The 16156-nt window shown below is 43.5% G+C and overlaps 3 protein-coding genes across 6 annotated transcripts; 2 read left to right on the top strand and 1 right to left on the bottom strand.

The window, feature by feature from the left end:
- Positions 1 to 299: 299 nt before the first annotated feature.
- On the top strand, positions 300 to 4817 carry m6pr (mannose-6-phosphate receptor (cation dependent)). Of its 2 annotated transcripts, none has more exons than XM_037453434.2 (7): positions 300 to 650; positions 1048 to 1220; positions 1385 to 1551; positions 1826 to 1935; positions 2901 to 3031; positions 3121 to 3247; positions 3332 to 4817. In XM_037453434.2, the coding sequence occupies exons 1-7, from the start codon at positions 621 to 623 to the stop codon at positions 3452 to 3454; spliced, it is 861 nt and encodes a 286-aa protein (XP_037309331.2). In that variant the 5' UTR covers positions 300 to 620; the 3' UTR covers positions 3455 to 4817. The 2 variants fall into 2 exon arrangements, with proteins under 2 accessions (XP_037309331.2, XP_037309332.2); XM_037453435.2 differs by having other exon boundaries at positions 301 to 626.
- A 93-nt stretch (positions 4818 to 4910) lies between these two features.
- phc1 (polyhomeotic homolog 1) lies at positions 4911 to 10482 on the top strand. 3 transcript variants are annotated; one of them, XM_037453343.2, is made up of 14 exons: positions 4911 to 5053; positions 5844 to 5965; positions 6083 to 6193; positions 6279 to 6353; positions 6455 to 6598; positions 6783 to 6941; positions 7057 to 7764; positions 7878 to 8019; positions 8139 to 8317; positions 8410 to 8473; positions 8567 to 8654; positions 8766 to 8940; positions 9183 to 9417; positions 9531 to 10482. In XM_037453343.2, the coding sequence occupies exons 2-14, from the start codon at positions 5849 to 5851 to the stop codon at positions 9680 to 9682; spliced, it is 2349 nt and encodes a 782-aa protein (XP_037309240.2). In that variant the 5' UTR covers positions 4911 to 5053; positions 5844 to 5848; the 3' UTR covers positions 9683 to 10482. The 3 variants fall into 3 exon arrangements, with proteins under 3 accessions (XP_037309240.2, XP_037309242.2, XP_037309241.2); XM_037453344.2 differs by having other exon boundaries at positions 4912 to 5053; positions 6279 to 6341; XM_037453345.2 differs by lacking the exon at positions 6783 to 6941.
- Positions 10483 to 10561: 79 nt separating this feature from the next.
- styk1b (serine/threonine/tyrosine kinase 1b) lies at positions 10562 to 15697 on the bottom strand. Its single transcript, XM_037453405.2, has 10 exons — positions 15286 to 15697; positions 14495 to 14550; positions 14180 to 14350; positions 13236 to 13577; positions 12945 to 13126; positions 12759 to 12833; positions 11866 to 12074; positions 11721 to 11761; positions 11330 to 11426; positions 10562 to 11240 (listed from the first exon to the last, which is right to left on the bottom strand). The coding sequence occupies exons 2-10, from the start codon at positions 14547 to 14549 to the stop codon at positions 11048 to 11050; spliced, it is 1365 nt and encodes a 454-aa protein (XP_037309302.2). The 5' UTR covers position 14550; positions 15286 to 15697; the 3' UTR covers positions 10562 to 11047.
- Between the last annotated feature and the right edge of the window lie 459 nt (positions 15698 to 16156).

Here is a 16156-nt window from a genome sequence, read left to right as displayed (position 1 = left end):
TTGATAACACTTACTTCTTGAGTTCTGCTACAACTAAAATGTATTTTCATCTTAGATTTTCAGTTATTGACTTTTTTCTTCCTCATATTTCAGACAATAAACCATTTCTTTGGCCAAAGGGATCTCAAAGGGATCTTTCTATAACCCCGCACATCTCTCCTCCCAACCGTGGATATACCATGCTTACCAAGTTTCTCTTCCACCCTAAACTGTACGTCTTCCGGTCAGCTGATGCGATCGGGGATTCAGCTGCAGCTCATTGGTCGAGCTTCGTCTGAATGGTCACGTGTGGGTGTGTGTTTGGTTTCACTTCCGCACTGCGCTGCAGCCTGGAGTCCGTTAGCCTCCTGGATGGAACTTCGCACATTTTGAGGAAATTGTTTTTTTTATCCAGGACAGGAAAATTGTGCGGCAAAAAAGAAATATTCGTTCAAATCTCAAAACTACATTGAGGTTTACTTTATTTAATTTGAGTAACAAAATAGAAGCGGTGTCGCTTTATTAAATCAACCAGGAAGCGACGTTAGCGCGACGAAGCTCACTCCACTACATGCTACATGTTTAAGCACATTTTAAACTGTGACTAACGAAGGAACATCTCCAACTTATTTGAAGAAGCCATGAAGGTACGTGCACAATGCAGTCTGAAGGTAAATTGTTAAGCTTTCCAGAGGGGGCTTTATTACTGTCCGTGTTTCCTCTCCAAAAGTTACTGCCTCATGCGCATGTACACTTAGCATGTACACACTCAAACATATATGGTGTCACAAATTAATTTCCTAATTACATGATGTTGATATATTGATATGATGGCATATTGTTGTTGAACTACACCTAAGAAATCGACGTGTAATTTGCTTTTAAAGAAAAAAGTGAATGATTATGCGTGTTACCATTTAACCCCGTGAAGCCTGACACATTACATTTTATTTAGAATTGTTTATCTTCTAATTGCAGTGTTTATTTAAACTTCAGTCTTAAAATATTTTTATTGTAATTAACATATATTATTTTCTTTTGTGTCACATTTAATCACATCTGTGCCAGGTGATCAACATTCCCGGTGGAGGGTCTTTCCTGTTGTGGACCTTGGTGGTTCAGCTGGTCCTCTGTGGGAACGGGGTCTACGCTGCTGAAGGCACCAAAAGCTGCAAACTGATAAATGAGTCAGACTCTGAACGCAAAGTCCTCAATCGACTGGAGGCGCTTGCCCATAAGAAGTAGGAAGTGTTTCTGCTCTGCACCCGCACATTTGGCGCCATCAATAAGACATTATTTTGCATATGCAAATAAACCATGAACAAATCTTTTTTTGCCTGATTGTCTTTTGCCACTGTTTTGCATATTATTAATTGTTTACTGGGATTTGTTCTCATGTTGGCAGCTTTACAGCAGAGACGACGGTTGGAACTGAGAGTTACTCATATGTGTTCCAGCTGTGTGGAGACGCAGGGGGTGTCCCCGGAGCCGGAGTTATTCAGTACGACAAGAAAACGGAGAGTAAACCAACAGTGGTTGGCATGTATAATGCAACGCAGGCCATTGGAGGAAGTAAGTCTGTGCAGAATGAATGACCTGTTCCCCAAATTACTCTGACTTTGTGTTTTTGTGTTTGAATATTGACTATGTGAATTGATAACTTGGTTGAATCCTTGCATTATGCTTTAAAAAAAACTATGAGCATAATTATCCCACAGGTGCTACAGAATTGTTAACTGAGTCTTGAATTATCTGAGCACGAGATTAAACATTTTCAACAAGTACTTTGGATCTATGTTGGATGTTATGTCTGCACGGCCTATTTTGACACTTCACTGTCTTGCAGGTGACTGGGTGATGTTGATCTACAACAACGGCGACAAATACGATGCACACTGTTCCCAAGAAATGAGGAAAGCCATGATCATGATCTCTTGCAACAAGACAGTGGCTGTGGTAAAGGAAGAATTGTTGGTCTTTTGATCACCCCTTTTCTTTAAATATTTGCTAATTTACCATTTATAAAAAAATATCCTTATACTACGCTTGTATAGTCCTTGCCTCAAAGTGAAACTTTGAGGCAGGAAGGCACTAAAACTAGACGAGGAGGTGTCAAGTACCTCATTGTTTGGTATGCTTTTAAAAAGGTGTGAATGGTGGACCCAAAAAAACAAAAGGCATTAATGCACTATTAGTTATAACGGGTATAGAATAGACATTGAAATCATAGGTGCCTAATACTAGTATTCATTAAAGTTACTGTCATTTGGATTTTGGCTTATTTCTCCTGTTCGTCTCGCCACCATGTTATACATAAGAACCCGCCCTACACCCCCATTTTTCACCTTAAGAGTACTGTTAATGTCCAAGATACTTGTGAATTACTTCTTAATTTCAAAGATCTTTTTAGAATTCAGTCCCTAGCAGCCACTTTTTGATGAAGCTTGTGGAATGTGGACGCAGCTCTAACCAAAAACTGCAACGTATTCAAAACAAAAAATGCAATGGACTGTTTGTAGGGGCAGGTTTCTTCAAGCACCAGGAGACATATGATCCTCTTTGAGGAACATCTATCTATGGGCTTGCACAGCTATGATTAATTCTGTGACACAGTTTTACAATTCCGTAATTTATAGTAGGGAGTTTACTCTTCATTTTGCTGATAATCAGGAAAATCCATTAACATTTTCCATTAGTTTTACAAATCTACAAAATGTGCAATGCAGCTGCTGCTGGATGACGTCAGATTGTGTCATCTAAAATTAGTATCAGGGTCAAATACGTTTTTCTTTTTTTACACGGTGCAATGCAGGTCTGAACGTGCCGTTGTTTTTTCCTGTGCAGCATTTAGTCCATTCGTCTCCTCTGCCCAGTGTGCATTGCCTTGTCTTTTATCTTTTGTCTCTCACATCTCATCCCAGGGCGAGATGAGAGTGATGCTGGAGGACAGGGAGAGGACGCAGGACTGTTTTTACCTGTTTGAGCTCGACTCCAGCGCTTTGTGTGAAGTTGTTGAGTCCCGGATCAGCGCCGGCTCCATCATACTCATCATGTGCGTAAATACAGTCTGTTATGACACAAAAACCCCTCACTGTTAGAGCACGTATCTGATTAATGATCATGGACCTTCTCTTCTTCCAGAGGTTTCTGTCTTCTGGCTGTTTATCTCATCGGAGGTTTCCTCTACCAACGACTGATTGTTGGAGCCAAAGGGATGGAGCAATTCCCAAATTACGCTTTTTGGTTGGAAGCTGGCAATATGATGGCGGTAAGCCCACTGCCTTTACAGCATAATGTTATTAAAACATCAAGCCCCAAAGAAATTGATGACAAACCTACCCCCTTTTAACAGGATGGATGTGACTTTGTGTGCCGGTCGCGAAATCGTGAGGACGCCCCGGCCTACAGGGGAGTGGCTACCGAATCGTTAGAAGAAGAGCCAGAGGAGAGAGATGACCACTTACTACCTATGTGACCTCAATACTTGAGAAATGGGACAGAAATTTACACTGTGTGACACCGTTCACTCTTTCACAAGCAGATGTTTGCTGTTAGGCACAAGTCCTTTTTTTCTGTGCTGGTTCAGGCCAGGACCTGTCGATCCTGACTTGTGCCTAGAGCAACGACTGTGTGATCTGCTCGTCACATACGGTCATGTTACTTATTGGGCGGACAGACCGGTCTCCTTTCTGCCCCATTCATTTCATTCAGCTGTTTGATTTCAAACAAACAAATGAATGGTTTATCTAATATTACAAAGTGATCATAAAAAGTGACTTTTCTACCGTGGAAATCTGGCACTAATGGCACTGACGTTAAGAAGATGCATTTCTCCCTGATTTCAATTTTTTTTCCTGCTTAACTAAGGGTTGATGTGTGTTTGAACTTGTTGCAGGAACCTTTTTTCCTTGTGCACTGGCAGTTGCCGGTTACAAAACACACAAGTGCTTTTGCTTGTGTAATATGGCTTTAATTAGTTTGTGTTTTTGTGTATTCAAAGTGAGAGAATTCGTATGGGAATGTAAAAGTTAAATACTTTCTGTGACTGCTTGCAGCCTTGCTGGGCATCTTCCTTTCTCAGGCTTCATGGGGAAACGCTTCTGCATATATCCTAATATCTTCCTGAGTCTTGACAGTTGTAACTAACTGTTCTCTTACATAGTTATCTGAAAGGTCAGTAATGCTGTTATATGAATGTGCTGTGGTGTCTGAAGCAAAGCATATGACTAATAATCTATGCATTATGCTATTTATCATTTTATTTACTAATTTGTTCACTATATATTGTACTTTTTGATATTAAATGATAAATAGCATAATACATAGATTAGTTAATCGCTAATAATATACACACTTTGGTTTTCATAGAATAAATGAATATTTACATAAATTGCTTGCATTGTAAACCAGAACCAAACACCAGATGGCAACACCAACATAATAGAGTTGTACGAACTTTATTTTAACATTTTAAGTTATTACAAAGGATTCCAGATGGATTTTTAAACTTAGATTGCTAAATGTTTTTAGAAAGGTTCAGTTATGAATCAAGTTATATTATCGTTGGTGTGTTTCCATCTTTGCTTTTTGTGTTTAATAAGTTGGCATTTCTTTGTTTAGTCAGAGAAATGGAGTCATATCCTGTTTGTTTCAATGATGATGATTTCAAGCCACCAATGTGTCTCATCCTTTTCTGATTCCATAAAAAAATACAGTATGAAAGTTATTTAGATATGTCCGTCGTAGTGGTGAAAGTAGGACACACCCAAGTGCACTCACCGTTGGAGATTTAATGAATGTAACATGTTGTGTAATAAAAACGTATAAAACACTGTTCACCCAAGTGTTCAGGACACGCCGGTGAGGTAGGCGGCGGTGTATTTTCTCCGAGGAGGGTTTCTCAAAGACGAGAGAGAAGAAGAATAAAACAAAAGCGCCTCTCAAGGGGGCGGGGCTTCGTTGGAGGCAAAAACCCTGCGAGGGGCCACCGTTCATAGCAGTTTGAACCCAGATCGCAAAATAACGTTAAACTTGATTGCATTTTAGTGTGAAAAGGACAGAATACCAAGGAGAGGTAAACACACAAGCACCTCGAAAAACACTACAAGTTGACTTATGAGGGGGTGATAGCCACGTAGCTTCTAGCGCTCTGCCTGCAGCTAGCATTGCTAGTTAGTTAGCATATCTAGCCTAAGTTGAATTAATGATGCATCTTTTTTACTCGCAAGTTAGGTGTTATGTCAAAACTCCGTGTCCACATACTTTTCAGTACTTATTCTGTCTGCATGTTGATTTTTTGCTCCACAAACGTTGATATTTCTTTTAGTTACTGTTACTGAATGTTGTTGTTAGACGGATTAGCTCTTTGGCAAAGACCATTGTAGTTAGCCACACAAGGCTAGCTTGTTTCTTGTTTCTTTTTTAGCTTTCCTCCATTTTTCTTCCTCTCGCGTTCACCAATAGTGTGGACAACTGGTCTGCTGATGTAAATTACGTATCCAGCTCATGAGAAAACCTAGATACACAAAACACTGCGAGGTTGTTGCGCTCTGTGATTTAAGTTACCTTTGTTAAAATGTGTGTTGCTGAGGCAGTACTCCAGCACTGTGCTTTCCTCTTCCTAGACGTGTTTGCTAGATGTGTGAAACTAACAGAGTACGCAGTGTTGTTGTATTGTACCTAAGATAATTGATTATTATATGTTATACATTGTATCTATTTGAGTTCCGATGTGCACATTTAATTGTTCATTCTTAACAATACTACACAGCTACATATTAAGTATGTAAACAACAATGACCCAAAGTTTGAGCCCAACTACTTCTGATGAGTTTCTTTTTGTGTTTTTTTTTTTTTTTTTAAAGCAAACATGGATGCAGGTGAAGACCAAAACACAGGAACAACCAATGGACCTCCTCAGACGAGTGGGAACTCTCGTGCACCCCAGATAGCCCACATGTCCCTTTATGAGAGACAGGCGGTACAGGTGTGCATAACACTGCGGCATATATGTGATACAAATATGTGATTTTCTTGAGTTGGTTTTAAAATATATAAACAAAGACTCTTGTATGAGCCAATGAGTGTGCATGTGTTTTGTAAGGCTCTACAAGCACTGCAGCGACAGCCACATGCAGCTCAGTACTTCCACCAGCTGATGCTGCAGCAGCAGATCAACAGTGCCCAACTCCACAATTTGGCCGCCGTGCAACAGGTAACCCAAATTAACATGACGATAATTTAAAAAATACAATCGGAAGCGCTAAACCCAATTCCTTCCCTTGCTCTCCTCGAAACAGGCTGCTACACTTGCAGCCAGTCGACAGTCCAATACCCCGAGTAGCACCCAGGCAACCACCACTGTAAGTTTTGTTGTAAGTTGTTTACATTTTTATTTACACAGCTAGTTTTTGAAATCGTTTGATCGTCGTCAAAGTTTGATAAAATAAAGGTACAATTTATTTTCCCCTCACAGGTCAACCTAAGCACCACATCTGCAGGAGGTGCCATGAACAATCCACGTCCCCACGGTCCAGCCTCCTCCGCAGCGACAACGGCTCTCAACCAGTCAGTGCTGCTCGGGGGAAACTCGGCAGGACAGGGACAGATGTACCTTAGGGTGAGTTCAAAAGTACTGTTCTGTCGTTCGGCTTTGGAGTAACAGCTACTATTAGTATACCTGAAATAAAATCTATCAACGGAATATCCGCAAGATCCCAGAGACGCAGCAATACTGTAATCATTTGGCGGGTAAAATATTTGTTTATTTACGAGGCTGACCTTCCGTCTCGCTCCTCACATAGGTTAACCGCTCTCTTAGGGCCCCCCTTGCCCCTCAGCTCATTTTCATGCCTGGTGGTACAGCGACGGTAGCAACAGTTGCCCAGGCGCAGCCCCAGCAGCAACAGCAACAGCACGAAGTCACCCCTACCACTGCCGGTGTTCAGTCTGACAATGATCAGGTTTGAGTGACATTAGCACGACCTTGTAATACGAAGTCAGTCAGTAAATTAAATCTGTACACGAAGCACAGTCAGACCTGGTTTCCCACAACCTCCTCCTTTTCGTGTCTCACAGGTACAGAATCTGGCCCTCCATTGCACTGCCACTCCCAGAGCGGTTGCGGTCAAGTCTGAGATTCCAGAGAGGAAAGATGTTGCCGGCTTTCCTCTCGGCCAACAGCAGCAGACCTTCACCCAGACAGCTCAGCAGCAGCAAGTGCTCCCACAGCAGCAGCAACAGATGGCCAAACCCACCTTTGCTCAGCAGTCCTCGGCCAACGCTATGACATTAAAGACTAGCACGCCCGCTGCCTCAATAGCTCCTTCCTCCACCTCTTCTCAAGCACTCCCTCTGTCCCAACTCCTCCTGTCCTCCTCCTCTGCCCCTGTGATCCTGGTACCCACCTCAAACGTTACAACCACCACCCAGGGCTACTCCATCGGCGCGGTGACCCAGAAAGCAAACGGGAACACGCAGACCCTGGTGGTGCAGCCCTTGCAACAGGCCGGCACGGCTACAGAAAAGGGACCCGTGCCGATCCAGCCCAAGACGGCTCAGGGACACCGCTTGCCCGTGCAGCTGCCTCCTCGACACCCACCTCACATTCTGCCCGCGCCACCTAGCAACAGCCAGCACAACAGTCCCCACATCCCTGTGCAGCTGGTGGGAGCGAGGCAGGGATTAAACACCCATGCGGTGGCTCTGGCTCAGGCACGTAGCGGCATGGCCCAGGAAGGTTCAGCTGGCGGGAATGTTAACACCGTCTCCAACAACAGTGCCATGGTAAGATCGATCCGTGAAAGGCCGTACTTGGCGACACTGACACTTTTCGGGCAAAGTGTACGGAAAGCTACCATGAATTGTAACGGTTAACCCCTCCCGCCCCCCCCATGCAGCATCAGATCAAGCCTGCCATTGGCTCTCTGAAGAGAAAATCTGACTGCGATGCTCCAAATGAGACGGCCACAGATTCTCCAGACTGTGCGCCCATGAAAGATTCTGCTCCTCCCTTATCTCCTGCCCCCACCAAGGACTCAGGTATGTCAATTATCCCCCCCCCCCCCCTCTCTTTCGACAAAGCATGGATTCAATCGTTTTGGAACCAATACCAATACAATCTGATTGAACCCTCATGAGTTTCTTTCCACCTTGACTAGCTCCTCCGGTCGTAGCTGCCTTCTCGTCTCCGCCCACACTTCTGTTGCCTCTGCCCCTGTCGAGAGTCGGGCACGGGGACAAAGACAGAGCGCCCGTTCCGCAGGCAGTGGTCAAACCTCAAGTGCTCACCCACCTCATAGAGGGCTTTGTCATCCAGGAGGGAGCTGAGCCTTTCCCCGTGAGATATAATACCATCTCTTATTTGAAGTACACTGGCTTTGCACTTTGCACTCCACGTGAGTCACTTTGGGTTTGTGTTTGATGCGACAGGTTGCCGGACTCCTCAAAGACAGAGATTTTGCCCTTGTTGGCCGCTCAGAGAATGGACCTCCATGTAAGTGGTTGAATATCTCTAGGTTTGAGTATGAGATCACTAATATATGTGCATTAGTGTTTCCTATGTAAGCAAGTTGTATTTGTTCTTTAGTGTTGAAATGCGAGTATTGTGGAAGCCTCGCCCCAGCCAGCCAGTTCAGAGGATCAAAGAGGTTCTGTTCAAATACTTGTGCAAAGAGGTATGATTTACGTAGGCTTCTCATATGCTTATGTGGTTTTTGTTTTGTGTCTCGATAAGGAACCAAGCGACTTGTGTGAGAAGAGGTTTTACTTTTCTCTTGCGTCCGCAGGTACAATGTGAGCTGCAGCCAACACTTCAAGACCAGCAGAGGGAGGAGTGGTGCCGGACCGCCGCCGCCGCCTCCACCCACCAATGAGGGCGCTGCTAGGCGAAGAGGGCCCTCTCGCAGGAGCAGTTCCAACATCACATGTAATAAAGTATCGGGCAGGAATCTCCCTGTTAAGGTAAGCCCTGTAGTCTGAAGGATGAGACCGCTGGTGCTCAGTAGTGTATCAGATTTAGCCTTGTTTAAGATTATATAGAATATTTATTATCTTTACAGAGATTAGATCATTTTATAAAGGAGAGATTCATTATTTAAGAATCAGACCAAAACATTGGGTGGTTTGGGGCTTCTCATTTGTTGACCGTAAGTATTTATAAAAAATGGCCCTTTTCTTAAAATCCCCACTCTTTTGGACTCAAGAGTCACTCTGAGTCCAGCCGCTCGGAGGACGTCTCCAGCGACGTGGAAGAAGAGGACGACTCTCCCTCCCTGTCCCCGAGCTCCTCACACTCCCGCTCTCGAGCAGAGCTCAGCGCTCCTCCGTCTGACAGCGTAGCTCCTGGCAGCCTCCCTCTAGATGGGGCTGACTTCCTCTCAGCAACCCCGGCCCAGTGGAGTGTGGAGGAAGTCTGCCGGTTTATCTCGTCTCTTCAAGGTTGGTGTTCAGATGATGGGACAACCGCTTTTTACGTTTTTTTTTTAAAGCCTCAGCGATGTCTCCTGCTCTATTTTGGTACTAATTCTCTCCTCCTGCCGTGTGGTGTGTAGGCTGTGAAGAGTTGGCGGCCCACTTTCTGTCACAGGAAATAGACGGACAGGCTCTGATGCTCCTGCGAGAGGACCATCTCATCTCCACGATGAATATCAAACTGGGTCCTGCCCTAAAGATCTGTGCCTCCATCAACACGCTGCGTGAGTGACTCTGTTAGTCCTTCAGAGTCATGGGGGTCACCGTTTTCGTGGATGACTCCCCCCCCCCCTGGAATTAGTACGTTGACCTGCTCACTTTTTTTAGTTAGATGTTAAAAAGACTTCTATGGGTGACAGTGAGGATGTTCTTTTCTCCAAAAAAAATGTTACAGTCGCGTGGAAACATGAGGACCAACAGTTTACTTTCTGGACAGTGAATGTACAACAATATGCTCGTGTATTCCGTTTTGTGTGAGACAGGCGGTGAGTCGGTATCCATGTCAGAAGTGTGTAGCAGACTTCTGTCTGTACCCTCAGCCTCCAGTCATCGGTGCTAGGTCATGCTTTTTTTAACTAGGGCAGCTCACCTGCTGGGTTAAAAAAAAAGCAAAGAAATGTTGCCTTCTTTCTGTATTTCTAATGGTGCTTTAACTTTAGTGGCATGATATGGAGGAATGTCCTCATCAGTCCACGTCATTTATATATATATATATATATATCAGTCTTTTTAGTAGTTCACCTTTAATTACCATAGATGTTCAATCTAGGCTCCAATCACAACAAGCAAAGGACACTAAAAATGCTATTGTATTTTAATTAGTTCATTTTACCATTTCTCAAAAGTTTAGTTTTGTATCGTTTTCCATTTTATACAACAATGAAAATTATTTTTACATGGATATGACATAGTTTTAGTAGCTTTAATCAACTTAACTACCTGAAAATCGGTAGCCCTCGTGGTTTGCTCTCTCGAGGGCTGAATACTGAAGTACTCTGTGTACGAAGAACCACCAATAAACAATACCTGTTACTGGACCTCTCTACGTGTATGCTTTCAAAAAATGTAATGATGCCACTTGAAAAAGGAAAAGGACCGCTGTTGAATGTACACATTTTTAATACACATTTAAATTTGTTTGAGCTCATTTGATGCTCCACATTCGCCGAGCAAATAGAAAACAGAACAGTGATTGTAAAAATATAAAATACTCTTATGTGCCCTTCATTTCCGCAGATTTTAATTCATAGAGCCGCACAACACATGGTTATAATATATATTAATTAGTCAATATACATTGTTCAAGATCTAAACTGTCGTAGGTTGACAGTATAAACTACAAATTTAACCTGTGTGCATTGGTCAAGTTCACAGTGTCTGGAAGTGGACTAATGCAGAATTAGTGGTTGGATTTCCCTGACTGAACCTTAAAGCTCCCAGAAGCTAAGATATTTTACCTGAAGTAGGAGAATAGATGAGGAATAATTAAGGAACATTTCACATAATTGCACGTGACAGACATTGTTGATAGAAGTGCACCCTTTGCTTTCCACCGGCGAGAATATGGCGATTTTATTTTGATGCTGAAGGCAAGGGATCAGAAAACCGTGTAGCTGTTGGTCTCCCCGTACCCGGCTTCCTGCAGGTACTTCTCAATGTTAACTGCCCCAGACACCTTGAGGACTTTGTCCGAGGCGTTCTTCTCTCCTGAGAGGACCTTGCGGCTCACCTCGGCCAGAGAGGGTCGATCTTGATCTTTCCACTGGCAGCAACTCTTAATGATGGAGTACCTGAGGGATTCACGGCACTTTTGTTAAAGAGGGAAACAGCAGCACTTTAGGGTTGAATTTGTGTTTTAGAGCATCCACCACAAACTTACATTGCATTGGAACAGTGGGACGGTTTTTTCAGACTTTTCCCTCTTTGGTGGAACTGCAGGAGCTCATTAACTGAGATTTCTGCAAACGGAACTTCACCTGGAGAGAAAAGAGAACATGTTCAGGTATGTATGAAGCTATGTACTTTCATTTTGTCTCATATCAATATACATCGTGTTGTATTTTAAACATTTCTAGAAAAATCAATTGTGGCCCTTTTTTGTCATCTAATTGATGAGCAAATCATAACAAAATCCAATATTTATTTAAGTTGGTCCGGTTTAGGGATTTGCATAATCTTTAAACCAAAGAAACTGAAATAACGTTAAGTATCATTTCAAGGCTTATCTGTCACCCATGACTCGAGTTGCCGAGAGTTCAAATCCAACTTACCCAGTGTTGCCATTTCATACAGCAAGAGCCCAAATGACCATCTGCAGAGGAACACACCATTGAGGTCACCATCTTTCATTCAGTAATTGTTCTTGGTTATACACTCGCCATCACAAAAAGACATTTTTTGTTCATTATAACTCACATGTCGCTGCTCTGGCTGGCAGCTCTCTTGGTCAGCAGCTCGGGCGCCTGCCATTTCTTCATGCTGGGGTCTTCTTTCTGGGTGGCGCCCTGGTTCTTCCTTGTGTAGACTCCATGCAGACCCCAGAGCTTGGCAGTTGAGTCCTTGGTGACCAGAACGCTGCGGGCGCGAATGTTTCCGTGGAGAAGGTCTTTGTTGTGAAGGAACTCCTGGTTGCGCAGCAAAACATAAGGGCTCAGGGTTTGAACAAGCAAACATGCGCAGCTTATTTATTTTCAGTCATCACTGTTATTAATTATGGGTAGACCAAATTGAATTTACAGAATGATTAGGACTTATTTCTTTAGACATTCTAGTGATTGCATTTTTGGTGGCTTTGTCCACCACTGCGGTCCACATATAAAAATGGAATTGACTGCCATTGTTTAGATTCATTGTTCCAATACGATGAGTCATGATGACTTGTGATTTCCTGACCGGGCGTGTAGCGCCACCAGGAGTTAAATGGCTCAAAGAAATTGAAATTACAAAATGATACACATTAGAAAGTTACATTATACACGTTTATCTAAAGAAATAAACATTGCGTGCATATAGTTAACTATCAGCATGTTAACATCCTCACTGTGATCATTCTGATGGTAACATTTATAGCTGCTATAGCATTGCTACAGACTACAAACTGTTTTCCACAGAGTACGACTAGCCAGACAATGATACAAAAACCAAAGAGATTTGTATTTTGGCCATTTTAAGGATTGTCAAGTGGCTGCATGACGCAATGAAGGATTATTAGAGAGGAACCCAACCAACAAGCTAACGTAGATCAGGACGGGTTTAGCATGTTAGTGACCTTCAACAAAAGTTGAAGACATGTTTGTTGACATACTGACCAGTGCTGAGGCCACCTGTTTGGCCATAGTAAACATCCGCCTCTCTGTTATCTCGCATGGGGGATCCACATGCTCCTGAAGGGAAAAATATCACAGAGACATTTAAATGTTTGTGTCTTTTTTTCTGTTAAAACAGTGTACAGTTTCATGTTTTAAGTGAGGTCCTAAAAATGGCGACATCCATACCTCTCTGCATCTCCACAGGTAGCTCAGCAGGTCTCTGTTCTCCAGCTCTTCCACAACTGTGACCAGAGGAGCTCGAAGTGAGACCACGCCAAGCAGCTCTGGCAGGAAGGGATGAGGCCCCAGCTGGGCCAAGAAGGACGCAAAGCCCAGGAAGCTGTGTCTCTCTGTGGCATCTGCCGTGTCTGTGAAGAGAAAGGGGGAGTAAAACGGGGACACTTTGCAGAAACGGCGTAGTTCCAGCAACCTTAAAAAAAGTGCCGCTTCCATTACATGACTGTTTAACATTCTCACCCGTTAGGACTCGCAGCACCACGTTCCTGTTCTCCATCCGGGCCCTGTAGAGGGACACGGAGTTGTCGGACTGCAGGGAGTAGGCGACAGGCAGAGGGGTGACCAGCTTGAAGGACTCCGGCAGCCTCTGACGGGGCAGCTCCCGGGGCTGGGCGATGGGAGTGAAACTGGGAACTAGGGGCTGCGGCGGGGGGATGGGCGAGAGGGAGGCTGAGACCACTGACCTGGGCGGGGTTTCGGAGGGGTGGAGAGTATTACTGTCTGAGCGGTTAAAGGTGGAGTAGGTACTGGGCATGTCCAGAGCAATGCTTTCATGCTCCATGACATTGATTCCCGGCGGAGCTATGGATGGGGAGTAAAGAAGGGACAGAAAAGGAGACGGGGAAAATGATTATTAGAGATAAGTCCAAGTGGAAGTGGGCAAATAGAGCTTTTGAGCTGCATCATCTCTTTACTTCTTACAAAATGCTGTGTAGTTTCATGGTTTCAAATGAAGGCATAATTACTTCATAACTGAACATTGTATTTGACAACCGCGAATGTTGGTGAATTGTACAAAAGGAATATATAACATTGTGGCCATTTTGTACCCCACAGCGTAAATCTAAAAAGTACAAAGGTGGCATTGATAAAATGGTTGGTTTAAATGTTTGTTAAATGGTATTTGGGATTAAATATCACTACTTCTTTACATTTTTTCTGCACAAACTGAGTTTGTGCAGAAAAAACAATACAAGTATCATGAGGTAGAGTAATTTTAAAAGACAAAAGTAAAACTTCTATAATAGAGAAAAATGAACCTGGACTCGTAACAAGAAAAAAGCTAAATGTGGACATATAGAATATGGAATCGGTCTGCTGTTTTCGGAGGGTGTAGATTGGATGTTCTGTGGCTTCATTTAGGCTTAGTCAACACCAACAAACCGCCTTTCCAGGTGTCTCACCATCGATGCCGCGCAGAACTCTCCTGGACGGCGACTTTGAGGCCTTCGGACGGATGCGGTCGACTTTCTCGGGACAAAAGTGCAGCAGGAGAATAAAGACCAGAGTCACCAGGAAGCCGGCCAGCAGGAAGACTGGCACGATGATCACCTCCTGCTCGTACACACGGATCTCTGCAAACAGGACGGAGCACATTGAGCACAGAGCGGGGCAGACGCCGTGAACCTCAGGGCGGCATGACGTGTTTTTACTGAGCAGTGCCGTCTGTCTCTTGACAGAGACCGAACGAATTCTGTCTCTGCTGATAGAAAACTCACCACAGATAGTGTCTCCCTGCTGGCACCGGGCCTGTGCCTCTGCTACTGAAGACATTCTGTCAAATGTAAAGAAAAATGTATTTTATTCACTCCCCATTTTCCACAGTTCACCGAGTCATAGACTGTATTGAGTAGGATTCTAGCACATCTATGTGCATAATGTAATGGCTTCTGGATGTTTTCTATGGACAGACACAACACATGAACTGATATTGTCCTCAAACTTTATTCACCGGGGCTGAATCTGTGAAGAGTAACACGATTCTTGGTGTCCTGTACTGGGAGGTGTCAGAGCAAACATGTAAACTGAGACCAGAAGCTTCGGATGTGGCATCGCTGTGTGAGAGGCCGTGTATCTCTCTCCCTGCCTCTGACGACTCTCAGAAGAAGACTCTGACCTCTCACCAAATATTTAGGTCTCATGTTGTAACCCAAATGTTTAGATCCCTCTCGAATTGACCAACCTTAATAGGGTATGAATTTAGAGCACCTTTAAATGCAGCGTATTGGAACAGAAATGAAAAAAAAAAACTTTGAACATCCTTTGACGTGATAAACCAGATCTCCAAACCAGTTGATCTGCATTTTTTTGACCTAAAACTGCTGGTGCTGCACTACACACCCAAAGGGCAAATGTAAAAGATGCCTGTGGCTCACCGACCCAACCGAATACAATGTGTCTCAATCATCACAAAGACTGATACGTTATATTTTGTTTGATTGATATTATGCATTAACATTAATTCACACTTGTATAAAAACGACATGTGACCGTGTATAAAATAGCTTACCTCAACTTCTTCAGTTGTGTCCTATTCCTCCAAAAATGAAATGATAAATCCTCTTATTGCATGCTCATGTTTCCTTCGTTCACACATTGAGACACTTTTACATCCTCCCAGCTGTAATGTCATCCAGGTGCAGCTGTGCTGTTCAGATCTTCATTGTGTTGTTTTTCTCAGGCGATATGTCCGGCTCAGGGGATCAATGCGCTGCTCTCTGTTTGTCTTTGTGCCGCCTTGTGTGTGTGTTTTCTTGACTCCACCCTCCTCACCTACAGCGTCTCTCTTTTTTCTCGCCTATTTACCTCTTCCTTCTTCCTCGTTTTTGTACCTGGCTGTTGCCACCAATTTCACATAGGTCTTTGGAAACCTTAAACACCGCCTTTCCTTCAGAGTTTGCTCAACCACATTCTGTCACAATGGGTTTTGCTGCGATCAACATATTTCAGCTCCTTCTGGCTCTGCCTTTCCTCTTTGTTTGGACAAACAGGTCCTGCTGCTCTTTTAGGCTCTTTGTTATGCATGTTCGTCCCCCACTGTACGGGAACTTGTGTGACAAGCCTCGCCTGCTCTGGAGTATTTAGTCAACAATGAAATATTGCTTTACTTTACGGGGACAGATACTGATTCCTGCCATTTGAAAACTAAAAGAGTATACTGTCAATTATGATGATGCCTTGTTAGTGTGGTGGAAATGGTAAGATTCTCTAACTACCAATACAACATGCAGAAGTAAAAGAGTGATGAAGTATTAATGAGGTATTCGTCATTCAGAAAAAGGGCTAATATATCAACATATATTACTGTGTACCAATCATTTTACTGTAGCTGGTAGAAATTAGAAGTCAGGCAGTAGGGGTGCAGATAAATCTTAAAGGCC

This window comes from Pungitius pungitius, chromosome 11, assembly GCF_949316345.1.
Source record: "Pungitius pungitius chromosome 11, fPunPun2.1, whole genome shotgun sequence".
Taxonomy (NCBI): domain Eukaryota; kingdom Metazoa; phylum Chordata; class Actinopteri; order Perciformes; family Gasterosteidae; genus Pungitius; species Pungitius pungitius.
Note: the sequence above shows the minus strand (reverse complement) of the source record. Positions and strands in the feature narration are given on the sequence as shown.

Coding starts and splice junctions, on each gene's coding strand:
- m6pr (XM_037453434.2), top strand. CDS start 621: ATGAAGGTACGTGCACAATGCAGTCTGAAG. Junction 1,221..1,384: donor GAGGCGCTTGCCCATAAGAA/GTAGGAAGTGTT, acceptor TCATGTTGGCAG/CTTTACAGCAGAGACGACGG. Junction 3,248..3,331: donor AAGCTGGCAATATGATGGCG/GTAAGCCCACTG, acceptor CCCTTTTAACAG/GATGGATGTGACTTTGTGTG.
- phc1 (XM_037453343.2), top strand. CDS start 5,849: ATGGATGCAGGTGAAGACCAAAACACAGGAACAACCAATGGACCTCCT. Junction 5,966..6,082: donor ATGAGAGACAGGCGGTACAG/GTGTGCATAACA, acceptor GTGTTTTGTAAG/GCTCTACAAGCACTGCAGCG. Junction 8,318..8,409: donor AGGGAGCTGAGCCTTTCCCC/GTGAGATATAAT, acceptor TTGATGCGACAG/GTTGCCGGACTCCTCAAAGA.
- styk1b (XM_037453405.2), bottom strand. CDS start 14,549: ATGTCTTCAGTAGCAGAGGCACAGGCCCGGTGCCAGCAGGGAGACACT. Junction 13,127..13,235: donor GGTGCTGCGAGTCCTAACGG/GTGAGAATGTTA, acceptor TTCTCTTCACAG/ACACGGCAGATGCCACAGAG. Junction 11,241..11,329: donor TCCCACTGTTCCAATGCAAT/GTAAGTTTGTGG, acceptor TGAATCCCTCAG/GTACTCCATCATTAAGAGTT.